The sequence below is a fragment of the Telopea speciosissima genome, chromosome 6 (genome assembly GCF_018873765.1).
Source record: "Telopea speciosissima isolate NSW1024214 ecotype Mountain lineage chromosome 6, Tspe_v1, whole genome shotgun sequence".
Lineage (NCBI taxonomy): Eukaryota > Viridiplantae > Streptophyta > Magnoliopsida > Proteales > Proteaceae > Telopea > Telopea speciosissima.
In genome coordinates this window covers 16,893,236-16,920,850 of record NC_057921.1, presented here as the reverse complement: position 1 = coordinate 16,920,850, position 27,615 = coordinate 16,893,236, and the positions used below count along the sequence as shown (strand labels likewise).

At 46.3% G+C, this 27,615-nt stretch overlaps 2 protein-coding genes across 2 annotated transcripts in view; one reads left to right on the top strand and one right to left on the bottom strand.

Moving 5' to 3' along the window:
* Positions 1–2,095, bottom strand: part of LOC122663796 (succinate dehydrogenase subunit 6, mitochondrial-like) — a 48,496-nt gene extending 46,401 nt beyond the window's left edge. Inside the window, exon 1 of the mRNA XM_043859440.1 lies at positions 1,877–2,095. Coding sequence (XP_043715375.1) covers positions 1,877–2,083 — 207 coding nt within the window. The 5' untranslated portion in view covers positions 2,084–2,095. The remainder of the gene's footprint in view (positions 1–1,876) is intronic.
* A 16,820-nt stretch (positions 2,096–18,915) lies between these two features.
* Positions 18,916–19,647, top strand: LOC122665481. Its single transcript, XM_043861634.1, has one exon. The coding sequence runs from the start codon at positions 18,916–18,918 to the stop codon at positions 19,645–19,647; it is 732 nt and encodes a 243-aa protein (XP_043717569.1).
* The last annotated feature ends 7,968 nt before the right edge of the window (positions 19,648–27,615 follow it).

Below are 27,615 nucleotides of genomic sequence, written 5' to 3'. Positions count from 1 at the left end.
TCAAAAAGAGGATTTTGACCAAACTTAGAATTTGATTATTTTAGATTTAAATAAAAAAGAATTCTCTCTCTCTCCTTCCCTAATTCTATCTCTCTCACGGCCCTTTCACTCTCCTCTCTCCCAACTTTCTCTCAAGCCTCTCATCTCTCACGACTCCCTCACGGACTCTCTCTCTCTCTCTCATTTTTTTTTCTCTCCATCTCTCACGTTCTCTTTGGTTTTTCCTTGATATTTCTTTTAAAGAACAGCTGCTCCCTCTTAGAATCCTCTCTCCAACATCCACAACCGAGCACAGTACCACTCACCATCATTCCATCCTTCGTCTCATCGTCTCCTCTTTTCTTCTTCTAAGGATTTTCCTAGACAATATTACGCAAGAAGACTAGCCTCACCATTGAAGCCGCTCCAGCTCTCTATCTGCGTATCACGTTCATGGAAGATCACCATTGCTGCCCTCTGTCAGTTAACCCCATGAGTGGCTAAGTATCTTCTGTCGTTAGGTGTAGATGAAGCATTGAATTTTGTTAATTACATTTATGGATGATATATTTGATTGCTTGATGCTAAGACTTATAATTTTACTTCATTGAATGGATTTTATTGTTAAATCTAGTTTAAGGAATTTGTTTCTATAATTCATCTTCTCTATTCAAGCAATGATATTCCTGCGATTGTAACTGAAACCGATGATAGTCTATAACTAACCGAACTAAGCATACTAAGCCAAAAACGAAAGACGATAGTGATCGGCAAGATAGGTTATAACTAGGTTGAATTGCAATTTATCATTCAGTGGTGTCATTAGGCTTATAACTGTAATGAACCGTAAGTGTATGCCATAAATTAACAAATGAATCAATGTGGATTCGAAACCTGAAGATAGTCTCTCTCTTTCATCTCTCAAATTGATTTTTAGTATCCCTTATAGTTAATTAAATTATTGTTTTTTATTTAGTTTAATCAAAACCCAAAATGACTATATTTCATCCTCAGCATTTTAGCCTTCCAGTTCCCTGTGGATTCGATCCCTACTTACCACTATTCTATTAGTTCTAATTAGGGTTTATTTTTAATCTTTTAACGACACGATAACCAAGCAAAAAAAAAAAAAAAGAATAACCAAGAGATCTAAGTGGAAGAAACACAAATGACTTTGAGCAGACCCAAGCATACATCACCTAGAAGGCAATTGTACAAATCAAAAAAGAATGGAGGAAACCATAACTTTTCTAAGAATTAAGTTCCAATTTTTAAAAACTCAGGCTTTCCTTCCTAAATATAGCAGTAAATTGTTTATGTATCCGATAATGATGGCTTGATCGTCTAGAGTCAACACCAATCCCTTTAAATCAATAAGAGCAAATATCTTTTTCCATAATGTCAACCCAAGAGGACAGAGACTGACTATAGCACTATTTTACCCAAACAAAAGAGAGCGACTAAGATAATGAAAATAATTTCTCATTGCAAGATTGAGAGCGAGTCAACTGAGTCAGAGTTTTCAGCAAGAGCGATGATAATGAAAAAAATTTAAGCATTTACACCTTTTAAATTTAAAATTTTTTCAGATAACATCTTATAACATACAGATTTCCTACACTGTAGAACAGTATACCAATGAATTTCTAAACAAGTATAAAACCCTAGTGGAAGTTCAGGAAAATAAGAAAAACAATAATAAAAAAGCTCGAAGTTCTTCAACAAAGTAAAAATGAACAAACAGAAAGATGAATACCATAGACACTTATCAACAATACAAATTGTACAAACGATCAACAAAATGAAATCAGAAGTATAACGAAAAGAATAGCCATAAATTGAATCAAACTGGAAATCAGAAATAGATCAAATCAGACGAATCAAGAATGAAATTTACAGTTGGGCCATGAACAGGTTCGGAAGCGATGAATTCTTCAACATCAGAATCGGACCATGAGGGTATCGGCTTTTCGCGTTTAACAAACTTGCTGTAGTCAACAAGGAATGCAAATTTGTCGCCCCAATAACCTTTCCAACCTTCCCAATGTCCTCGGAAAAACGAAGGCGATGAACCTGCTGGGGAACTTGAGGTCTCAGCCATCATCTGATCATCAGTTAAAATCCTTGTTCAGACCTCCTCTCGTCTTTTGACTGTGTTATATCTGTTGTTTTCTCGACAGTTCGTAAACTGAGTGCTGCGAACAAACTTTTGCCACAAAAAAAAAAAAACAAAAATGGTAAATTACACATCACCTCCTGATTTGCAAACGAAACTCAGATCATCCCCTGATTTTTGAAAAAACTCAAACATCCCTCTCTACAATAACGATGTTAACTTAAATAAAACCAAAAAGTTAAATGACATAATTACCCTTAACTCATTCCTTTCCCTGTTTGAGATTTCTGGGCAGCAGAACCACCTCTCCCAGCCGGCAACACCATCACCGCAACTCACCACCGGTAACTCATCTCTCCACCTGGACTGGGCTGCATTAAAAAAAATAATAAGAGGAAGAAGAAAAAAAAGAAAGCAAAGGCCATAAGGTTTCTGGGCAGGCAGAGCACCTCTCCTGTTGAAAAATAGCTAAAAAAAACAGAGCATCGTGGTGTGAAGGGGATCTGAAACCGCATGAAATATTCTTGGTGGATGGCCTTCAAACTTGTATCGAGTGGGTCCTGGGTAACATGCCATGCATGTCCACAACAGGAAACGGTCCAAATGGGAAAACCATTATTGGGTTCTTGTACAAGTACAATAAAACAGAAGTTAGCATCATGTGCATCTACCATGGATGCTCTTTCACACCAGCCGAGTTCGTGAATCATGCAGGAGGTATAGATGTATCAAATCCATTGAAGCACATTGTGGTTCCATCCCCATTTTAATGAAGACTGGTATTTTTCTATTTGGTTTTTGTCTTGGGGTTTTATGGTGGGAGGAAACAGGGAAAGCTAATCGTGAGGTGCAAGGATCGTCGGAGATTGACGACGTCTGACGCCCTGTGGCTGGTCGTCGGCCTATCACCACCCTTCGCCCGAATTATTGGGTCGCTGTCATGTTTTGACCGCCATTCACAGCTTTTCCTTGAGGCAGAACCCTAAGGGTTTTACTATTTTCTGTTTTGTCTTTCCGTTGATTTGGGGAAGAAGAGGGAATATTCCCCTCTAATTCCCCTGTAGACACTGGATTTTGTCACCCCCTTTGGCGATGATGACAATGGAACACGGACGATAGGCGACGCGTTTTTTGGACCCCAAATTACCTAGCCCATAAGCCCACAGGCCCAGATATAACCCCACTACTAGAAGAGCCCATTTAAGGCCCAAAATAAAGGAAAAGTGGTACTGCGCTCCCACGGCGCCGTGGACATTTCCATGGCACCGTGGGGGCCCACCACGGCACTAAAGTACTTTTTCCATGGCGCCACGAAAGGGTGTGACATTAGCCTGCTGATGTCACCCATGCCACCGTGGACACCTCCACGACGCTGTCGAGGTGTTATCTGGTCAGGGGTGAGGGTCCCCCTCCCTTATTTTCAATGGTTTTTCGGGCTGGGGACCCTGCATATGTGATTTCAGCTTTCCATTTCTCCTTTTTCCACCCCCTTTTCCCTCTCTTTCTCCGGTGAGTGTGTGAGTGAGCAAAGGCTCTTTCACGTGGGTAGATCCTTCGATTACCCGTCCAATGTTAGAGCAATCCCGCTCTTAGGGCTGGTTATCCCGTCAGTGCACGGATAACAAGCTAAACCCCCTATTGCAAACGTCACTCTGTCCAATTGTTTACCATCAAACCACTTAGAAGAGCAGTTATTCTGCCCAAAAGGAGCCAACGTCAGTTCGTTCGTCTGTCTCACCTGAGCCAAGGGAATATATCTGCACAGGTATAACTATTGCGTTTTTATCGTTTCAATGTAGTCCTTTCATGTTTCATCATTTTACTGTATATTTTATAGATTCAGTGTAGTTCATAATATCATAATGTAGTATACATAGTATCCCCCATCCTCGTAATAAAAGAGAGAGAATATTCGTCATTCCGTAGCATCTATTACAGAGAGACCGGTTTCGGCTGGACGAGGTGGGTGCCTAACACCTTCCCACACTCGTAACCTAACCCCTTACCCGAATCTCTGGTCAGACCATATGGAGTCACTTAGCCTGATACTGATCACAACAGATAGGGCTACACTTAATGGGTCCTAGGCCCTAACCCTAGGTGGCGACTTCACATTATTTTAGTATATTTTGATGCATGATCCCAATCCCTTAACATCATTCTTGAAAATTGACAATGTTACCCATGTTAATCCATCTTTCGCCAATAAGGCTGCGGAGACCCCGTCACGGCGAGGACCACGGTACTTACAGTGGTGACTCTGCTGGGGACTATGTGGACTAACATCCACTCGAGGTCAAACTTTCTAAAATAGATGCTACCAATAAAGGCCAGAATATTCTCTCCACATCTCTGTATAAATATATAAAAAAAATATATAATAGTATGTAGGTGTGGCTAACCCTTGTGTGTACTAACCGCATCATGCATAGTACTTGAAATGAAATCAGACGGCGAGGGTACTCCCTGTCTTGCCTTTACCCCCGGGGAGGTGAGGCACATCATACTAAGTATTCTGAGATCAGATGATAGCCGCTTCCTGTACCACTTTCTTGCACACACACACTGCATGGGAACCTCTTTTTCCCCCGTAGTTAGTCGTTGGACCCCATGAGTAGTCATGGGTAATTCACGGTGAAGCTACAGCCCTTGATATTTACTGCACGAGTTTAGGATCACCAGCGAGGGTATTCACTAGTGTGTTGTGGGGTGCTTTCGCCACTCAAAAAAGGCACTAGCCTGATTACTCTGAGGTTGTGTGACCTACTCTCCAGGTATATCAAAAGAGCCACATACCCGCAATTCGCGACCACGACCGATAGGTATATCGGTTCTATCAAGGGTGACCTTGTTCTGTCCTATTAAAGCCTACCCATTACATGCATCATGTAGGAAAATAGACCATATATGATTAGGGTACGACACAAACTAACCCTTGTTAGCTGTACGAAAGACCGAGTTTAGGGTCACTTGATGATTAACCTGGGTTCAATACGAGACGCCACCCAAAGTAAGAAATTCCATAGTCCCGCAATGGTCCCTCAAAGACAAATGGAAGCCCGCTTCCATATGATGGAACCTTACATGTCCCTCGAAATAGGGGTGTCTCATGTTGACTCCAGACATAAGGATCAGTAACTCGATAAAGAGGGTCTTTCTTTTGTTTGTTTATTTCTGTTTCCAAAAAAAAAAATGCTTTGGCAATGACGGCATTCGAAGTCCGGTCTCAGAGGGGTTCTGCTAAAACTCTGAGGATAGCTCCGATTACTTGAGCCAAACAAAATAATAAAAAAAATATAAAAGAAATGTTATGACATAAATAAAAATAAAATACAAAAATAAAATGATAAAACCCCAAAAAAAAAAAGATAATAAAAAAAATGATGATCAAAAGAAAAGAAAAGAAAATATATATGTAAATAAAAGTGATGAATAAAACAGTAAAATACAAAAAAAAATTTAAGCTTTCTTCCTTCTTAGGATCTGAACTAGATCTTCTTCTCTTTTTCTTAGAAGCACAATTCCGTTCTTGCCCATCTGGATCCGACACGATGGAAGGCTGACTCGAGCCAGTCCATCATTCTTCTCAAGCTCTCCGTCCTCTTCTCATTCCTCTAGTTCATCGGCTGAGATATCACTTGTGAACAATATGGATCCTACGGAGGACCACTTGTCTGAAAGTCACGTCGAGCACCGAGTGGATAGGCTACAGATAGACATGGTCGAAATGCGGCAACTCATGGCACAACTGGTGCAGTCAGTCAACGAACTCTCTAAGGGCGGATCCATATTTGGGCCGATGGAGCAAGAGGTCTGGAGAACCAACTTTGCAACCCCCAGGACTCCAATCACCATACTGGTGGAAGAGGGGGATGATAGTCGCCCTACCGATCCCCCTGAAACCGAAAGGGAGAAGAAGATGAGAGAAAAGGTAGCCGAACTAGAGGTGGCTGTGAAAGGTAAGGTTAAGGAGAAAGATGAAGAGGATTTGGTATTCTTTCCCGAAGGAAAAATTCCTGAAGATTTCAAGTGGAAGTTGGACAAGTTTGATGGGTCAGGAGATCCTAGAGCTCATCTCAAGATTTTTTCCACCATCACTAGATCATGGGGGCTCTCTGAGAACCAATTGGGGTAGGCATTCTTGTATTCCTTGGCTGGATCTGCTTTAAGATGGTTGACACAGCTCGATCACACTCAAACCCAATCATGGGCCTCCATGGTTAAAGCATTCACAAAGCAGTATTCATACAATACTCAGATGGATATCACCCAGAGAGAGTTGGAGACTCTGAGGCAGGAGCCGTGCGAAGAGTTTTTGAACTACATCATGAGGTTCAGAGAAAAAGCTGTGAAAATGTGGAATCGCCCTACTGAAGAGGAACAAGTCGAGATACTGCTAGAAAACCTGTATGGGGAGTACCGTGAGAAGATATATTATCAGCATATCAGGACATTTGATGCCCTCATGACAATAGTATAGAAGATTGAAGACAAGATCTTCAAGGAAAGGCAAAACCAAGGTGTGACCCGCGAGGCCGCAGGAAGTTACTCTGCAAGGAAAAATCCAAGGGCGAAGGGAGGAAATGCGACAGGGACTAGTAACCAAGTAGCAGAGGTCTAGGTAGTAACCACGGGAACCACCCCCCTTGTAATCCAATCTGAGCCTGAACTGCCTAGAAGGACTTTTGACTTCAGAGGGATGATGCCCTCGTTGCTGTTTACCAAGCTCAAGAAAGAAGGAATAATCAATTCAGTTCCCCCTCGGCCTGTGGATTTAAATAATCCACCTACGTGGTACAAGTCCAATCTTTATTGCCATTACCATGACCAGCAAGGCCATCACACTGACAGATGCATATTCCTCAAACACACGATCCAGGATTTGATCAACGAAGGCAAGATAGAACTCCAGAAGAAGCAGCAGCCAAATGTTACTACAAATCCTCTACCCGCTCATGGAGTAAACATGCTCTAAGAAGATGTTAAACATGCAGACCCCACTGCCTTAATTTGTCCGATCGGAAAGAAGAGGAAGTTGATGAAGGCACATGTTTATAGAGCAATTTTGGCCAAAAGACTCAAAGAAGAGAAGAAATGTTTGATTCGAGAGGAAATTTCTCAAGAAGTGGATCGACCAGATTCCCCTTTCTATCATCCAAGGTCAGAAGTTGCCACGTGGGTGGAATACCCGATACCAGCATGGAAAGTGCCACAACCACTCCTGGTGGTCCTAATGAAGCCCGCCTTAAGCAGTCGTTCAATCTCGTCCTTAATTTTCTGAACGACATCCGGTGCCATTCGCCTAGGTAGTTACTTTATCAGTCTGCAGCTGTCCTTAATGGGTAACCGATGTTCAACTAGTCTTCAGACTAGACCAGGCATCTCAAAATAATCCCAAGCAAAACAATCCTTAAATTCCTTTAGCAAACTTACAATTTCCTCCCTTAAATTGGGCGGGAGTAGACCACTAACATAGATAGGCCAGTGATCTTTGCCTGTTCCTAAATCTATTTCTACCAATGGATCCTGGACCTCTGCCAGCATTTCCTCCATCTTTGACGGCGTGGGCGGCAGGTCTTATAGCCTGACTTCAGGACCGCCCACCATCTGCTCCTTGGCTGAGACTTTGGCCACTACGCTTGCTTCATAAGACATTCTCTGCTCCAGGCTTGCAATTGTCAGCCGGCGCATTATGTCTATCACAGCTGTCTGGCTTGTCTTCATAAATCATCTTGGTCAGTCTTCCTCTACTGTTCCCCGAGATTCGGCAGAGCTCCTGTCCGAGGTGCCTTCAGTTGGAACACTTCCTCCAAGACCATGGATGAGGTAACCAAGGACGCAGGCTTCCCATGCTCATCTGCTCCAGTGAACTGGATGGGGCCTATACACCCGTCATACAGGGCGGCCTCGGCATGGCTGGCATCAACTATGAACGGCCTGTTGTCAGCCATCACCAACTCAATCTTTCCTCCTTTGCGCCAAAGCACTAGGAGCAGGTGGAGGGATGAAGGGACGCAGGAGTTTGCATGGATCCAGTCTCGCCCTAAAAGGGCGTTGTAGCTGGCCATGGCATCCATGACGAAGAAGGCTGTCAGGGACGTCTGGTTTCCAACTTTCAGGTCAATCAGGAGTACCCCCTGGGCTTAGTTGATCCACCCAAGAAGTTTGTGACCGAGACGCCAGCGGGTAATAGGTCGGTCTCATCTCTGTCGAGATGCTTCATTATTCTTGAGGGTAGGATGTTTACTGCTGCCCCATTGTCTACAAGAACCCTGGCCACTGGTTTGCCATCCATGTGAGACTGGATGTACAACCGCTTCAGATGCCGAGTCATTTCCCAGGTTGGTTCCTCAAATGTGTCGGCCACCTTTCCTCGTGGTATCGGGGTGTCAAAAGTGTACTCTGTCTCCCTTGTGATGACTGTCCTGACATTGTCCTTCGGGCCTTGTTGGTCCGATTCGTTGCGATCCACCCTCTTCTCAGCCTGCTCTTTAACGGGTACCAACTCTATCCCTAGGACCCCGGGGGGTGAGTCCCCTTCGTCCACATCCCCTTCCAATTTCGTTGCCTGGCCAGGCTGGTACTGGAATGTCCTTGGCAAGAGGTACACCATCGAGATCTGTACTTGAGTTGGTATTGTACCGAGCATCATTTTGACCAATCCGCCGAAGTCGATGTCCGGCGAATGGATAGGACCATTGGTGTCTGCACTGTCCACCCTCGGGCTGGCGCCTATCACTATGTCTCTGAAAACATCTGGGTCACTATCCTCGGTCTTGTTGTCTGACACATCCGGCTCCAAACCCCCTTCTACCCCAATGGCAGAGCTTGGACCTTCGGCCCCTGAAGGCTCGTTGATTGTCTGGCTCTGTTCCCCAGAGCTCACACCTCTCCCATCTTGATCCTGAGGGGCTGCGTCCCTACGGCCCTCATTGGCATGGGCCTGCTGGTTGCGCCTTTGGGCCACCATCTTCCTCTACCTCCTTCTTTTCTGCATTCTGGTCATGTGGACCGGGTCAAGGCTAGCTGGGAACTTTGGGTGTCTTGCAACCTTCCACTTTTCTCCATCTATCCTAGGAATGACCATCCTCGGCTTGTATTCTTCATGAGGCTGAGGGGCCTCCCATCCAGAGCGCTCTCCTTGAGACTAGTCTAGCTCGTACTGTTCGTATGTCAAGTGCCTTCGTACTGAGACCCTTCCAAGCTGGTCTTTGGCCAACGGCCTGGAAGTATAAGTTGCCCAATGGGAAATCGGCCTCATGCCTTGTATGAGCATCGAGCCTGCCTCCTCCTTGGCTCTCGGGGTAGGCCGTTTGCTCTAATCGAACAATGTTTTGCCTGACTACACTGGGGTTCCCTTCCAACATCCCTTAATTGGCTGACTGCAACTAGGACAAACATTCTGATGGAGCCTCAGTGCTTTGCTCAGCCTAGGTGTGTCGATCCCACGTTCTTCCCATTCCCTTAATTCTTCTGGGGAATTGAACTCATAGCGGGTGTTCACAATGGGTCACTTGCAACGCCTTCATCGTTTCGAAGCCGCCATCCGCTCTTCAGCCCGAGCGGGTGTGTTACTAGATCGGCCCATAACAGGTGCACTAGGCCATTCAGGTGGGGTCAGGAATCCCTACGTCGTCCCGCCTATTGTCACCTCCAGATCATTTGCTGCACTATCGCTACTGGACTGACTCTGGAAAGGATCTACCCATGGGTTCAGCCAAGATCCCCGCGATCACATTGGAGGATTCGGCCTGGGTGAATCACTTCCCTGCCCGAAGTTCCAGGCTGGCGCCAAATTCCCCCTTGGTCCGGCCAGCTTCGAAAAGTCAGCGCTAACCATGTTAACTGGAAAGGGGTCTTCATCGACCATCATAACTCCCTTTTCCTTCCCTGGGAACTAGAGACGTCCACCTGTAATTGCTTTCTGCATGGCATTCCGTAAAACCACATAGTTAGTAGCAGTATGGGTATGAGTATTGTGCCATTTGCAATACTTCTAATCTTTCAATTCGTGACTGGGTGGTATTTGGTGCCCTGGTGGCAACTTAATCTGCTTATCCTTGAGCAACTGATCAAAAATCAACTCGGCCTTCGAAATGTCAAAGGAGTATGTCACCTTTGAGTCGAAGGTCCTTTGAGGTGTTGTTTTGGATTGTTTGGCCGGCTTGGCCTAGTCATTCGGCCTGGCCAAGGCCTTACACACGTAGGGCTTTCCTTCTGCTATTTCAGCAGCATCCACCACAAATTCTATTTAATCAACTTGCTTCTGGTCGCTATTCCCCAACAGTAGGAAAGCATGACTGACAATATCCTTGTAATACATCTCAATAGAGGCCGCTTTTCGCTGGCCCTCCTGTTTCAGGAGTTGCTCATAGGGCGCGGCCTGCAGCACAAGCTATCCAAGGTCAGCAAAGTACTGGCCAGCGAACCTCTTTCGAAGCTCGAAACTGAGCCCTTCCAAGGCCATCTTCGCATTTTTGGCCTCGGGCAAAGTGGTTGGGCATTTATACTTGGCCGTCTTGAATCGAGTAATGAATCCTTCAACGGTTTCACTCGATTCTTGGGTCATTTTGGCCAAGTCTCCTATGGTAACCTCTGGTTCAGTGCGATAGAACTAAGTGTGAAAGAGTTCCTCCATTTCTTGCCAACTCTGGACCGAATTAGCGGGCAGGTTGAAGTACCAGGTGAAGGCCGACCCTGTTAGAGAGTTAGGAAACAACTTGAGTTTGGCCGCTTCCACCCCGCCCAGGTTGCCACACTGTACTGTAAAGCGGGCTATATGCTCAATGGTGGACACCTTGTCTTCACCCGAGAACTTAGTGAATTCTGGGATTTTGGGGTTTCTCCTAAGGTCTACCGCATCAACATGTTCGGGGTAGGGTTTCCTATAAGCAGGACGTGGGGTGTTCCTATAAAAGGGATTAATGCTGTCCTGGATGATCCTAGTCAGCTCTCCCCGGTCGATTACCACTGGTGCCCCTTGTATAGTAGGATACCCTACCGCATCGGGTGGCCATGGACTACCGTGATAGGCCAGGCCGGGTTGAAAGTTTGGGAACGCCTCCGGCCTCTGTTCAAATCTGGGAATATTTTCCCTGATGCTTACCCCTACGGCCCTATACCCTGGCATGCCGGCTCCCATACCACTTCGTCCTGGGGGGTACCCTCCTAAAGGAATAGCATTTGCCCCTGTGGGGGCTGTATTACTGGAACCTGGTCCAGGTCTGGTGCCCCTCGCCTGAGCAGCATTCGCAGCAGTTGGCCACTGCATTCCTGCAGGGATAGCTGTCGAGGGACGCTACCTGCCCCTAAGGTGGTCGCATGACTGGTGCTCCCCGAGATGCCTGTGGGCAGGATATTGACCACGTAACTCCCTATGGGGTTAACGGTGCTGGGCGAGGCCGCCTGATATAGAGGCTTGACAAAGGTCATCGATGGTAGACTAATCCTAGGCCGATCCCCGATAACAGGGTTCTGGCTCGAGCTGCCACCATATGCGGCTTGTGCGGGCAAGCTCATTCGGCCTAACTCGGGTCCTCTACCTTCGGCCACCACAACAATTCCATCAGGTGGTGCAACCATTGTGTTCGGCCTTGCCCCTGATGTGGCCTGCTGCCTCAAGGCCATGAGGGTTTCACGAAACTCCTCAACTGATTCTGCTGGCTGGCGATGGACTTGTCGACCGTAGCCATCATGTGTCGTAAGTCATCGAAAATGGGTCTAAAGACGTCCACCAGCTGCTATGTACTACCCGCGAGGAGGTCTACAGCATCATGCACCATAACTGCCAGCTGATGCGCTGAGTTATGGCTAGCATTGGTGCCATGTGAACTGCATGGTTCGTCCTCGGCTTGGTCTGCAAATTTGACTGCCGTGGGGTTTTCCGTTTTTTCATCCACCATGGTTTCCTTCTGAATACGAGGACGTCCAGGCCCCTTCTTTTGTTTGACCATAGCAGCCGTTGGCTTATGAGGGTCCCACCGGGTGTGCCAAAATGTGTTGGTGACAAAAATCCCAAACACTCACACACGGGGACACGCATCTGGTGTGAATAGCGCGAGCGCGCCAGAACCTTTGTGCAGGTTCAAACGAGGCCAAAAACAGCCTGATCTGACTCCCAACCAGGCAAGTCGGTCTCCCTCTTGCCTGAGTAGCTCTAAGGTCTTTTGGGTTAAGCCAACAACCGCGAGTCACAGTTTGAAACACTATCGATTTACAAAGAAAAGAGAGATTTGGACACAAACAGTACTGAAACTGAAACAATAAATATACTAATCAGTCATACCAGATATGGACGTGAGCCTTGTGCATACACCCTTGTCACTCCAAGCATGTGACCGTACATTCCTTCAGCCCAAATAATGACAAAAACAACAAAGAACGAAGTAAAAGACAAAAGCAGTAATATAAAGAAGATAAAAATGAATGCTGGTCTTGTCAGGTGTGTTTGTGTGTCCTTCCCTAGATCAGTTGCCTCCTTATATAAGATACGCACTCCCTGCTATTAGCATGTACGGTTACTCCCCACCAGAGCCACTTTCTTCGATCCATGCCTTTCAGCCCCAATCAGGTGCCGCCACGCGCCCTGTCAGCCTATCCTGCCTCAAACTACCAAGGCAGTGGGGGGTCCACCTCTGCTACACTCCCTTACGTTCCTTGGGCGACGCGGTTCCTCGTTCAGCGCTTCTTGCACCTCTGACACATGGCCCAGCCCTTAAGCAATGGGCGTAGCCACGTTCCATGCTTCTCCCTTAGCCCACGGCCCACAGCCTGGCAGTCCAGCCTTGGCCCACTTGGCCTGGTCTAATCTGAACCGACGGGTTCTGACTGCAAACAGGTATAGGGCTATGGGGATAAGTATCAAGGAGAATGGCCTCGGGTTCGAACAGAGGCCAGAGTCGTACCCAAGCGCCCAACCCTGCTTGACTTATCACAGTAGCCCGTGGTCAGCCAACGTGGCAAAACATGCCACGGCACAAGGGGCACCAGTGGTTATTGACCGAGGGGAGCTGACTAGGATTATCCAAGATAGCATTAACCCTTTTTACAGGATGACCCCACGTCCTACATACAAGAAGCCTTACCTAGAGTATTTTGATGCAGTAGATCTAGGGAGAAACCACAAAATCCCAGAGTTCACCGAATTCTTAGGAGAGGACAAGGTGTCTACCATTGAGTATATAGCCCGCTTCACAGTGCAGTGTGGAAACCTGGGCAGGGTAGAGGCAGCCAAGCTTAGGCTGTTCCCCAATTTCCTGACAGGTTCGGCCTTCATTTGGTACTTCAATTTGCCCACCAATTCTGTGCAGAGGTGGCAGGAGATGGAGGAACTGTTCCACACCCAGTTCTATCGCACTGAGCCTTAAGTTACCATAGGCGATTTGGCCAAAATGAGCCTGGAACCAGGGGAAACTGTTGAAGGGTTCATCTCCTGATTTAAAATGGCCAAGTATAAGTGCCCAACTACCCTGTCTGCGGGCGAATATGCAAAAATAGCCTTAGGAGGTTTAGGTTTAGAGCTCCGGAAGAGATTTGCTGGCCAACACTTTGCTGACTTTGGTCAGTTGGTACTCCAGGCTGCGCCCTATGAATAACTCCTAAAGGAAGAGAGCCAGCGAAAAGCAGCCTCAATGGGGACTTATTATAAAGATATCGCCAGCCATGCTTTCCTACTCGTGGGAAGTAGTGACCAAAAATAGGTCGACTACGTAGAGTTTGAGGTAGACGCCACCAAAATAGCAGAGGGCAAGTCCTACGTATGTAAGGCCTTAACCAGGCCGACTAACCAGGCCAAACATACCGAACAGTCAAGAACGGTGCCTCAAAGGACCTTCAACTCGAAAGTAACATACTCCTTTGACATTTCAAAGGCAGAATTGATTTTCGATTAGCTACTCAAAGATAAGCAGATCAAATTGCCACCAGGGCACCAAATACCGTCCAACCACGAATTGAAAGACCAGAAGTATTGTAAGTGGCACAATACTCATACTCATACTACTACTAATTGCGTGGTTTTGTGGAATGCCTTACAGAAAGCAATCACAGGTGGACGTCTCTAGTTCCCAGGGAAGGAGAAGGGCGTCATGATGGTAGACGAAGACCCTTTTCCAGTGAACATGGTCAGTGCTGAGTTTTCAAAGTTGGCCGATCTAAGGGGAAACGTGGCACCGGCCTGGGACTTCGGGCAGAGGAGTGAACAAGCCTAGCCAAGTCTGCCTGGGCGACCACAAGGATCCCGGTTGTACCCTTGGGCAGCTCCATTCCAGAGTCAAGCCGATAATGGTCGCGTAGTGGATAATTCAAAGGCGATCACGGGCCAGACAGCACAAAGAGGGGCCTGAGGATTAATCACCCCGCCAGAATGGCCTAGCGCACCTATTATGGGCCGGTCTGGTAACATACCTACTCAGGGCGAAGATTGATTCACGACGACCAAAGGTGGAGGATGTAGCAAGCGATCGGTCCTGTATACCCGCTGTGAATCCAACCCCACAGGGAGTCGAATGAGTGGGGAGAATGGAAGGTCACTATGCCCAGGCTAAACAAGGCACCGAAGTTCTACCAGAATGTTTGCTGTAATTGTAGTCAACCCATAGAGGATCATTGAAGGGGAACCCCAACACAGTCAGATAAGACCCAGTTCAGCCAGAGCAAACGGCCTGCTTCTGAGGCCAAAAGGAGGCTAAACACGACGCCCAGGTGGGGCACGGAGATAGGTTCCTACCATATGACTTACACTTCCAGGCCGTCAGCCAAAGACCAGCTTGGGAGGGTTTTAGTACGGCGGCGTTTGTCATACGATCAGTACAGACCAGACAATTCTCGGGGGGAGTATTCAGGATGGTCGATCCCTCAGCATCATGAAGGGTACAGGTCGAGGATGATCCACCCCAAGGTGGATGGAGAAAACTGGAAGGTTGCAAGGAATCTGAAGTTCCCGGCTAACCTTGACCCAACAAATGTGACTAGGATGCAAAAAAGAAGATGGCAACGGTAGATGGCGACTCAAAGGCATAACTAGGGGTTCTATACAAGCGATAGCCGCAAGGATACAGTCTCCCGAGATCAGGATGGTCAAGGCGCGAGTTCTGCAGACCAAAGTCAAGCGATTGGCGAACCTTTGAAGGACCAAGGGCCAAAGGCCGTGAGTGGAGAAGGGGCAGTCTTGGAACCAGACGAGTCAGACTACAAGACCGAAGATAGTGACCCAGGCATTTTTTAAGACATAGTGACAGGCGCCAGCTCTAGGGTTGACAGTACGAATGCTAGTGACCCACTCCAGTCCCTAGAAATCGACTTTGGAGAGTTGGTGGAAATGATGTTTGGGATAGTACCAACTCAAGTGCAGATTTTGATGGTGTATATCTTGCAAAGGACATTCCAGTACCAGCCCGGCCAGGCAACGGAGTTGGAAGGAGATGTGGATGAAGGAGATGCGCCCCCCGGAGTCTTGGGTTTGGAACTGGTGCCCGCTAAGGAATAGGCTTCCAAGGAATCAGGCCGCAAGGAACTGGACCACCAGGATCCAAAGGAAAACGTCCAAACGGTCATCACAAGAGAGACATAGTACATTTTTAACACCTTGGTACCACGTGGGAGGGTGGCCGACATATTTGAAGATCCAACCAGAGAAATGACCCGGCACCTGAAGCTGCTTTATATCCAATCTCACATAGACGGCAAGCCAGTGGCTAGGGTTCTGGTCGACAATGGGGGTGGCGGTGAACATCCTGCCCTCAAGAATGATGAAGTGTTTAGGCAAGGATGAGATTTACCTTTTACCCTTTGATGTCTCGGTCACAAACTTCCTAGGTGGGTCAACTAGACCTAGAGGAGTACTCCCGATTGATTTGAAGGTCAAAAATCAAACATCCCTAACAGCTTTCTTCGTCATGGACGCCATGGCCAACTACAACGCTCTACTAGGGTGGGATTGGATTCATGCACACTCCTGCGTCCCTTCATCCCTACACCAACTCCTGGTACTTTGGCATAAAGGAGGGAAGATCGAGCTGGTAATGGCCGACAACAGGCTATTCATGGTTGATGCCAGCCATACTGAAGCTACTTTGTACGATGGGTACATCGGCCCCATTCGGTTCACCGGAGTAGATGAACATGGGAGACCTACATCCTTAGTTACTTCAGCAATGGTGTTGGAAGAGGTGTTTCAATTGAAAGGACCTCAAACAAGGGCTCTATCGAACATCGGAGACCGGCGGAGGAAGACCGACCAGGATGATCTATGAAGACAGACCGGATGGCTGTTACGGACATACTGCACCGGCTGACTGTAGTGGGCCTAGAGCAGAGATTATCTAATGAAGCAAACGTGGTAGCCGAAGTCTCGGCCAGGAAAGAGGTTATGAACGGCCTGGAAGTCAGGCTACAGGATTTGCCACCTGCACCACCTAAGATGGAAGAAACACTGGCGGAAGTCCAGGATCCGTTAGTTAAAGTTAACTTAGGAACAGCCAAAGATCAGCGGCCTATTTATGTTAGTGGTTTACTCCCACCTATGTTAAGGGAGGAAATTGTGAGTTTATTAAGGGAATTTAAAGATTGCTTTGCTTGGGACTACTCTGAGATGCCTAGTCTAGACCAAAAATTGGTTGATCATCGGTTGCCCATCAAGGATAATTGCAGATTGGTAAAACAATTGCCTAGGCGCATGGCGCCGAACGTCGTCCTAAAGATCAAGGACAAAATTGAACGGTTGCTTAAGGCAAGCTTCATCAGGACGCGGTCATAAAAAGAACGGGAAACTAATGGTATGTATTGACTTTAGAGACCTAAACAAAGCCACTCCCAAGGACGAATACCCAATGCCGGTGGCCGATATGTTGGTGGACGCGGCTACGAAAAATTGGATAATGTCTTTCATGGATGGCCATGCAGGGTACAACCAGATATTCGTAGTAAAAGAGGACGTCCCAAAGACGGGCTTCCGTTGCCCTGGGGCACTGGGGATGTACGATTCTGTGGTCATGCCATTCAGCCTGAAGAACGCTGGTGCAACTTACCAGAGAGGTATGAATACCATATTCCATGACATGATTGGTACTTTCGTGGAGGTCTACATCGACGATGTGGTGGTCAAGTCAAAGCACGAGCAGGAGCACCTCGACACCTGAGAAGGGTGTTTTCCAGGATGGGGACACATGGCCTGAAGATGAAGCCACTGAAATGTGCCTTTGGGGTAGCAACCGACAACTTCCTCGGCTTCTTGGTCCATCAAAAAAGGATAGAGGTAGACAAAAACAAGGCCAAGGCCATCCAAGAGGCCAGGCCACCTACAAACAAAAAGGAGTTGCAGAGGTTCTTGGGACAGGTGAGCTTCCTCCGATGCTTCATATCCAACTCCGCTGGCCAAACGAAGATCTTCTCCCCCCTTAATAAAACTAAAGGCCGATGAAGTCTTCAGGTGGGACAGCCTTCACCAAAGAGCATTTGATTAGATAAAAGCCTACATGACTAGGCCTCCGGTCCTAATGCCTCCAAGGAAGGGAGTACCTTTGAAGCTGTATGTGTTAGCAGCAGAAAGTTCGATAGGGAGTTTATTGGCGCAGGATAATGAGGCTGGAAATGAACGGACTATTTTTTACCTCAGTCGGGCAGTAATCGAGGTAGAACGGAGGTACTCAGCCATCGAGAAACTCTGTTTGGTGTTGTTTTTCTCCTGCACCGAATTATGGTACTACCTTTTGCCAACCACGGTGAACGTGATTTGTCAGATTGATGTGATTAAGTACATGCTTACGTGGCCCATTTCCAAGGGAAGTATAGGAAAGTAGACCTTGGCCCTGACTGAGTTGGCCCTACAGTATATACCCCAAAAAGCAGTCAAGGGGCAGGCTTTAGTGAATTTCCTCGCAGACCACCCTCCCATTGAGACAGGGAAGGGTACGGTGGAGGTGCCACACGTCGGTCTAACACCTTGGAAACTGTTCTTTGATGGGTCCAAGACCGAACAGGCTGTAGGGGTAGGGGTTGTGCTACAGTCACTAGACGGAACGAAAACTCAAGTGGCTTTTCAGCTTGACTTCCCTTGTTCCAACAACCAGGCCGAGTATGAAGCCCTCATACTTGGGATCAGCTTGCTGCTCAGTCTGAAGGCTGATGCCGTGGAGATCATTGGAGACTTACAGTTGTTAATTAGACAGCTGGCTAGCGAATATTGGTGTGAGAGGAAACATTTGGTCAAGTATCATGCACTGGCCAAGAAGCTGATTGATGGATTCCAGGTCGTGGTCGTTCGCCACATCCCACGGTCAAGGAACCAGGCCGCGAACGGCTTGGGTCAGGCGGCGTTCGACATCAGATTGCCAGAAGGCAGCTTGGAAAGGACCATTGTTATCAAGAGGCAGACGCGGTCTTTTGTCCTTAAGATCAACCAAGTATAAGTCAACCAGGTCGAGGATATACAACCCGATTGGCGAACTCCAATCACCCAGTACCTGAACAACCCTAGACCAGAGTTTGACAGAAGGATCAAGGATAGGGCCATAGGATACGTACTAATTGGGGGAGATCTCTATAAGAAGGGAAGAGATAATCTTTTACTCAAGTGCGTCAGTTTGAATGAGGCCACGTTGATTATGGCCGAAGTTCATAAGGGCATATGTGGAGCGCATCAGGCCGGTCCCAAGATGAGATGGCTGATTCGACGCCATGGGTAATACTGGCCAACGGTGGCAGCAGATTATGTCAGATATGCCAAGGGTTGTTGGGCCTGTCAAACCCACGGTGTAGTGCAGCAGTTGTCGACAGCAGAGTTCAATCCAGTGATCAAACCATGGCCATTCAGGGGATGGGCCATGGATTTGATAGGGAAAATTACAAGGGTTGAAGCTATAGCAATGAAGGCGGTTAGTCAGGCAAACATCATCCAATTCCTCAAGAGCCACATCATTCACAAGTTTGGGCTCCCAGAGACCATCACTTGTGATAATGGGACCGTTTTCACAGGGGACGAGGTCATAGTTTTTACAGCTGAGTTGGGGATAACGTTCACTCATTCCACCCCGTATTATGCACAAGGCAATGGACAAGCTGAGGCTAGTAACAAGATATTAAAAGGTTACTTGGCCAAGGTGGTAGATGATAACCCACGGAGATGGGCAGACAGGCTTTCTGAGGTTCTGTGGGCATTCAGGACATCGCAGCGGACTAGCACAGCCACCACACCCTTCACCCTAACATACGGCCACGATGCGGTGCTTCCCATGGAGATTAGTGTGAAGTCAGCACGAGTGGCATACCAGCAGGGACTCACACCAACGGCCTACAGCGAAGCGATGCTGGCCGAGCTAGATGACTTGGATGAAGAGCGACTGGCCGCGCTCGATAGGATGCAAGTGCAGAAGAAGAAGGTCGCAGTGGTCTATAACAGGAAAGTCATCCTTAAGCATTTCCAAGAGGGGGACATCGTCCTAAAGGCCGTGCTTCTAATCAAAGTAAGGGACCCCTGGCTGGGCAAGTGGTCCCCAATGTGGGAAGGCCCGTTTACGGTTTGCCAGGTACTCCAAGGCGGTGCGCGTATAGGCTAAGGGATCTGGATGGATGTGTCCAAATAAGACCTATAAACGGGAAGTTCCTTAAGACTTTCCATCCTACGATTTGGGATCTGGGGTAAGCGACAGGACGTCAAGGGGGAAGATGGAGCGCCCCGAAGCAAGGCCGAAAGATAAGAGAAACAAGTTCCATTCACAAAGAAAGGGGAAAGAAACATAGCCCAAGCAGGCCGAAACAAGAAAGAAAAAAGGCAAGCAAACCAAACTACTAGTGTTTAAACTCTCAGGATGATGTCAAAAGGGGGAGGGGAAGGCACGCAGGCCTACTTGAAAAAGTCACGTGGCAAGGACTTTTGAATTTCACTCCACTGTTTCTCCATTGCCGACAGACGTTCGTTGGCGACGACCAAGTTAGCTTAACAGGTTGGTTTCAACGCCCTTTTTTTGCTTGGTGGTGGTCTTAACGGAGTTGGCCTCGAGCGTCACGGCCTGGGAACCAAGTAGTTTCTTGTCAACTTCTTGGGCCAAAGGGGCTCTATCAGCCCGAAGGGCCGCGAGTTAGGTTTCCAAGCCCTGGATATTCTGATCAATTTGGGCCAGTCTGTCTTGCCCTTCCTTTACCTCGGTTAGGATTGCTTGAAGGTCGTCTCAAATTTTCCTAACCTTTTCATCCAAGGCATCGCCTTCTTTGGGGGTGTCCTCCAAAGCCTTCACGTTTTTTAGAGCAAGAGGGGTCAAAGTTGTCACATTGAACATGAACGCAACGGCACCGTCTAGCCATTCCTTGATAGGGGTGGGAAGGTCCGGCAAGGATAACAGCATCCGGGGTGCTTCGGCAACAGCAGTCAAGTTCCCAGCACCAACGGCCTCACGAAAAGGGGTCTGCAAGAAGGAAAACATGAGGAATTTGGCTTGTGCTACTTGGGCCGAGACGGACACAAGCCCAGAGCCCAAGGGGTCACTAGCATCTTTCTCGTCGTCAGAAGAGCCAAGGTCAGCCAGGAGGGCTTCCAAACTAACAACCTGGAAAAAAGAACACGTCAGCCAAGGCAGTGTAGAGGTTTCAAATGGCATTCGGTCTAGACACACGTACCGAAGGAGCCTCCACAGGGGTAACATGACTCGGGGCAATAGGAAGATCTGGCTCATGAACAGGGGTCCTGGACCTAGGGGGCTCGAGCACATCATCATCACTGGATACATCGTCACCAGATTCCTTTTTAGTCTCGGTCTCGCCTTCAGGAGAACCATCTTTTGGAGAGGAGGAGGATTCGGACTCGGAGGAGCTGGTGAGCACTACTTGGGAAGACTTGGTGGGGACAGCCTGCTTCATACGCATACTGGACCGAGTACGGTCCTTCATAAGCACCGGGGTAGGGTCACCAGAGAGGATGAGCCGGCCACCTTAGGACGAGGTCGAGAGAAGGCCGAGGAAGTTGCCACAGAGACACGAGGCCGAGATGATTCAGTCTTGCCTTTCTGGATTACGCTTGGGAGAGGGGCCTTGCCCAGGCCATCTTTCAGAGGACTGACACCTTTGAGCTTTTTGCTCATCGGGGGAAGTGCCTCCTTGGACTCATCATCGTTCGGCCATGACCCATGGTCACTTTGGGCTGTCTGAACTAAAGGTGGTCATGGCCACTTTGGGCTGTCTGAACTAAAGGAACAGACCGGGCTGAGGACTTGGCTGCAATGGCAGAGAGATCAGTCAGTAAGACAACCGAGGATGGCATGGTAAGAGAGATGGTGCGAGATGCTTACCAATAGGCTATCTAGAGGACAGTGCTTTCTTCCGCTTGGGGGCAGCGGCCTTGTGTTCGGCAGTACCTGAGGATGAGGGAAGAAGCTTGCTACCCTTTTGGCGTGACCGAGGTTGGAGAAGTGAAGAGAAATATGTGCCCCACCAGGATGAAAATTCCTCAAAAGCTACAGGCTGGTGGGTGAAGAACTGGAGTTCGAACTGGGAGAGGACCAGAGCATTCATGGTCGAGGCTCGAACTATCTCGATCATGTCTGCTGAATACACCAACCGCTCCAGCTCACAATTAGTGATGGAGTAATAGTTGGGACAGGGAATAGCCTGACAGAAGCCAAATTGCCATGCACAGTAGTGGGGGTTGTACATCTCAAAGCCACAGGTATTGATCTCAGATGGTTCCAGGGTGACCCCAATGTGGAGATCCCGACAGACCAGGAACTTGCCCCATAAAGCAGGGGTAGACATGGGATGATCAATGGCCAGTGAGAGCCATGGGGGAATGGCTTCCAGTGAATGAAAAGGGGTAAAGAAATCGCCCTCTGGATCGAGCTCAAAAGAGAAAAAGAAATTATAGTACTCTTCTAGGGTCCTCAGGTCATACTGAGGGGAGGAAGCGAACAAATAATCGGCCACAGTCTGCACCGGGAGCGACGATGGCACATCATACAGATCCTTGAAATAGGCACAAAGCCACATCTGGAGGAGCCAGAACGGGCCATCGCCATATGCAAAGTCGGACTCAACAATGTCATGGCAGCCCCGAAAGAGGGCAGCCAAGGCAAAAGAGGCTAGATCAAGAGAATGGCCTTAGACCAAGGCATTGGCTAGACGTAGGTAGGTCTTGGAGATCTTGTTCGAATGGACACATGCTAGGTAACAGCAAATCCAAAAGAGGAAAAAGGCCATGAGTTCTTGGGCTGAGACTGAATCACGGGTTTCACGGTAGGTCTGCAGGTAGAAGTTGTAACTTGTAGCCTTTGTGAGTTCAAGGCCGTGATCCATCTCAACCCCTTGGGCATTCGTCAGGCCTGGCGTTGAGCCGTTGAACTCTTCCCCTTCAGCTTTAAGGCCAGTTAGGGCTCCTACATCCAGGAGAGTTGGGGCCGCCATACCAAAGCGGAAATGGAAGGACTTTGAGGACCGTGACCAGAATTGAAAGGCATCCTGGAGCAGGGGACGGTCAAGGGGAATGGAAGTGGCTAAGAGCTGAACGGCTTGCAAGACGCCGAGAGTGGTCAGGAGTTCAGAACGATCGCAGACCACACAGTCTACCCAAGTCTTCCAGTCAAGGAGGTAGTGGGGCCATAGACGCCCGAAGGCCTTGTCCTTGAGTTCAAGGGGGCTTGCGATTGGAAGAAGAGCTCTTCTGCCTCATACTTGGGGAAGTTGGAGAGGCCAACAGGGCAAGAAGTGAAAGCAAGGCCAAGCTTGAAGTATGGAGGCTTAGGAGAAGGAATTTGTACCTCGATCTGGATTGAAGCAGACAGGAGAGATCGTTTCTGCGCAAGCACCGTCTCCACCTCTTGGGCCACCAAGGGTTCTGCAGGTTTCTTGACCATGGCGACGTTGGCAGGAGGGTTTGCTGAGAATTGAAGGGATGGATTCAAGAGGAGAAGAGAGAAAAGGGGTTTTTTGAAGCCTTGTTAAGGAGCAAGGGCTTTAAATATGAGGAGATGGGACTTGAGCCACCATTTATGAAGCAGTGGGAGTTTTTGAAATTCAAAAGCTGCTAGACTAACTACTTGAGAAGATGAAGAGGCAACGGAAATTTGGCACGGAAAATCAGCCAGACCTAGCTGCCATTTCAGTGTTCTCGTCCAGCACAACCTCCTGGTGAGCTTGAGCCACGTGGCGTCACTGAAGGAGGTTGTGAGAGGCATTGTTTGCTATTGAAAACCGTCTGTCCAGATCAAGCCGGGCTACAGGACTAGGGTTGGACGGCCAGGCTGTGAGTCTTAGGTGGATGGGTTGCATAAGACGTAGTTGCATCCCATCTTCTAGGGATTGAGCCACATGTCAGGGGTGCAGGAGGCGCTAAACGAGAACAGCGTCGTTCAAGGAATGTGAGAGTATAAGGCAGAGGTGGACCCCACCATGGCCTGGGCACTTAGAGTAGGTGTAGGCCTGGTGGGATGCGTGGCAATTTCTGACTAGGGTTAGGAAATGTGGATCGAGAAAGGTGGATTTGGTGGGGAGCAACCGCATGGACTGATAGGAGGGAGGACATATCTTATATAAGAAAGTCGACTGATCTGAAAAGGACACGCAAACATACCTAACAAGATCAGCAGCTTTATTTTTACTTTCTTTTGCATTGTTGTTTGTCTTTACTTTGTTATTTTGCTAGTTTCTGTCGTTTTCTTGGACTGAGGGGATGTATGGTCATATTCTTGGAGTGACGAGGGTGTATGCACAAAGTCCATGGTCACATCTGGTATGATCAAATAGTACATTTATTATTTCAGTCTCATTTACCTTTGTTTGTGTCCAGTGGTTCTTTCTTTTGGCAATCTGATAGTGTTTTCAGGTTGCAACCTACGTTGTTGGCTTAATCCAAAAGACCTTAGAGCTACTCAGGCAAGAGGGAGACCAAATTGCCTGGTTAGAAGTCAGATCAGGCTATTCTCGGCCTCGTTTGAGCCTGCGCAAAGGTTCTGGCACGCCCGAGCTGTTTGCACCACGTGCATTCTCCTCGTGTGTGAGTGTTACGATTATTCTCGCCAACAGTTTTATCTCATTCTTTTACGTATGTTTCCTTTACATTAGTTTCGTGTACATGAGGCTCACCTTTTAGCTAAAGGTGCCTCCCTTTTTTCTGTCCCATTTCAGGTGGCTTTCTCCCCCCTTCCCCTTTTATTACCTCTTGTAATGCTTTAGTTTGGGATTTACCCTGCGACAATGCTCCATAATAAAATTGTTGAATCTGAATATATATATATATATATATATATATATATATACTAATAAAAATGCACGTGTAAGCATTTGTTAAGTGTAAGGTAATGAGACATTCTCAATGTGCAAAATAGTATCAAGTACTTGACTTTTCTTCAATAAATATTGATGCATATCATAAAACATTAAGGTATAGAAAAATGAGAGATGGTATAATAGAATTGAATACTAATAAATACACACTGAAGGAGCAGTGGTAGATAGCTTTGTAGTTTGTAGCAATTGATTTCTCAGACTTGGGAGACAGAATGTATGGACAAGAGTGTATGTATGTATGTGTGTGTGTGTGTGAGAGTGAGAGAGAGAGAGAGAGAGAGAGAGAGAGAGAGAGAGAGACTTTATATGTGAAATAGAGAGAAAAAGCAAAAGGATGGGAGAGGTGAGAAATGTATGCAAAGGAGAGAGGGTGAAATTGTAGCTTTCCTCAAAATTCATTATATAACTTTTTTTTGGGTGTATAAACAAGTTACCTTGGCTCATCTGATTGTATGCATTTAATAAGAACTTTATAAAACAGTTGGCCTATTTACAAATGGAGTAGGGATCCTTTTGGATTTTCATGAAGGGATAAATTTTGTCCCTTCTCTTTGGTAATATCAAGAATCTAACCTCAAACTTAATATAAAGAGTTGAAAAGGTACACCACAAAAATTATAAACCTAAGCTATACAGGTCTTTCTTCACAACTTCTCCTAGGATTATTTTAGACCTGCCCCAGATTCTTTTAATGTCTTCCATCTGCATGAAATCACTTCTCAATAATGGTAAATAATCAGTTCATTTATTTTAATTTAAATGCATTTGAGTTTTGTTAACGTGACACTACCAGGGGAATGAATTGATGGTCTAATCCCAGTATCCCACATGGAATTGTCCCACACAATTTGCAAAGTTAAAGAGAAAGAAAATGCAAAAATAAATATTTAAACATTACCCTAATAGGTGACTGACAAGCTACCATTTTTGTTTATATCTGTACACATAAATGATTAATGATCTCATACCATCAGATGGCAAATTGGAATAGAGTTTTAAAACTTAACAAGTCATGACATTTTAATAAAAAAAAATCATATTTGATATTACAAGATGTTTACATTTAATCATGTTTAGCTCAAGGATATATACTTTACTGCATATCCCACAACTACATGCCTCCATTTTGGATTCTTAGAGGAGAGATTGAATTATGGATGTCAAGTCTGAACCCGACCTATTTACATTCTCTGCAACACATATTGAAACAAATAAGCTCTTTTGCTTAAAACATTTTTTCCCCAATAGCTCCTACTCAAATATGGACAAGATGAAGATATTTTTGTGGCACGTTCCCCTTCAATTCAAAGGCTAGATTGGGAATGTAAGGGTAACAAAGATCTGCAACCAAACGTCATGAATAACTTGAGGCAGCAACTCCAAGCAGTCACATGAAAATAGCCTGTGAATTGCTTTTCTGTTGCAAAGGGACATTGCTCATGGCGCTGTAACAAACTTCTGTTGCAAAGGAACAACATTGCTCATGGTACAATAATAAACTAATATCTAGAAACCAAACGTCATACACCGTACAAGAAAATTCTTTCCCAAAGCAATACCAGAGCCAGCTCAGATGTCAAAAGCAGACAACACCAAGCAAGATTAATTTGACTGTCTTAAAGTTGATGCGATAGATGACTCGAGCAAATATCAACTAATTGCTGGTTAGGTTACAATTTCAGTGTCTCTCCAGCCATACCTTTTTCGGAGATCACTCAGTCACAAAGAGCTTAAATGAGGGCCAGCTTAGATCTTCAAAACCAAACCGTACTAGGAAAGTTTAATCTGGTTGTTTAGAAGTTGAGGCCATAGATATCTCAAGAAAATAGCAATGTGCTCCAAGGAATCCTGGTCACTCCAACAAATCATCTGGCTAAGCACAGTCAGTTGGGCCAACAGAATCCTGTCATTAAGTCAAGCTTGTCCTACCAGAGACTCCAGTTAGACAATGGAGAAAAGTAATGTTGGAAAGTTAGAAACACAAAATATGATAAAATCAAGGCAATTTGGTTGTTTCCTTAAGGAAGAATCTAATAAATTTCCTAAAACACTAACTTATGGATACCACAATTATCATATGACCATATGGATACTGTGTAAGAACCATAGCTGTAGGGACCGGCCAGTATTCTCCCACGAATTGGTATTCGGTGGTTGGGATCGAAACTTTCGATTTTCATATCGGTTTTGACTTCTTTGAAGTATTATTGGGTTGAAATGATTTAATTGAAATTAACAATTTTTTCTTTTTTCATTTCCGAAGTCAGGTGAGCCTTGGTTGGACTGACCACTCATGTATATATATATATATATCTATAAAAAACGGTAATTGATCAGAACACATCAAAGAAAGTCGGTATATATATATAAGGTATATATATATACATAAAAAACGATAATTGATCAGAACAACACATCGAAGAAAGTCGGAATAGTTACAATAAAAGATAGCAAATCAGTAAACTCACCGGATCGGTGGCAAATATATCAAGAGATGCGAGGATTCCAAATCAAACCAAAGTCTGTTTCAGGCATTTGCCCAATGTACCAACCATTTCAGCATCGACAAATGTGTACAATCTGAAACTCTAAAAGAATAAAATTAATTCATATCAACGTTTATATTGGTATTGCAGGGACTGCAAACCAGTTAATAGAATAGGATCTTGTACAAAAAAATCAGCCCCTATCTTGATCGAGTCACAATAGAATAGCTTCTGAGAATTGAACCAAGGTTTTATGTTCTTCAGAAGAGAGACAAAAAACTGGTGTATGAGTGAGAAAGAGTTGGATGCGGGATAGAATGACCAGAAGGATGAGAGAGAGAGAGAGAGAGAGAGAGAGAGTTTATCTTTCAAATGTGGTAGATGCATGCACCACACAGACACAGGTACGTCTGTATGATGAATTATACAACTGGGAATCTGATTTCAAATGTAGTAATATTTTCCCAATTCCAGTTCATAGCAGAACAACTAAACTATATTTCCACAACAATATTATCTGAAACTACCCAAACCCAAAGCATTAAATGATTCAGTAGTTAAAGTACACCTTATGAACCACATGCTACCAAATGTTCTTCAATTTGTCTTCAGACAATGTTTTTTGAAAGAACTCTGCTTCAACAAGCTGACATTTTTTTTTGTGCAAATTCAAGACAAAAATCAGAAGTAGGCACCATTTCCATGCACTTGTACGTGCATCTATAAACAGTGTGTGTGAGGACAACCTCCATGTGTATATCTGAATGT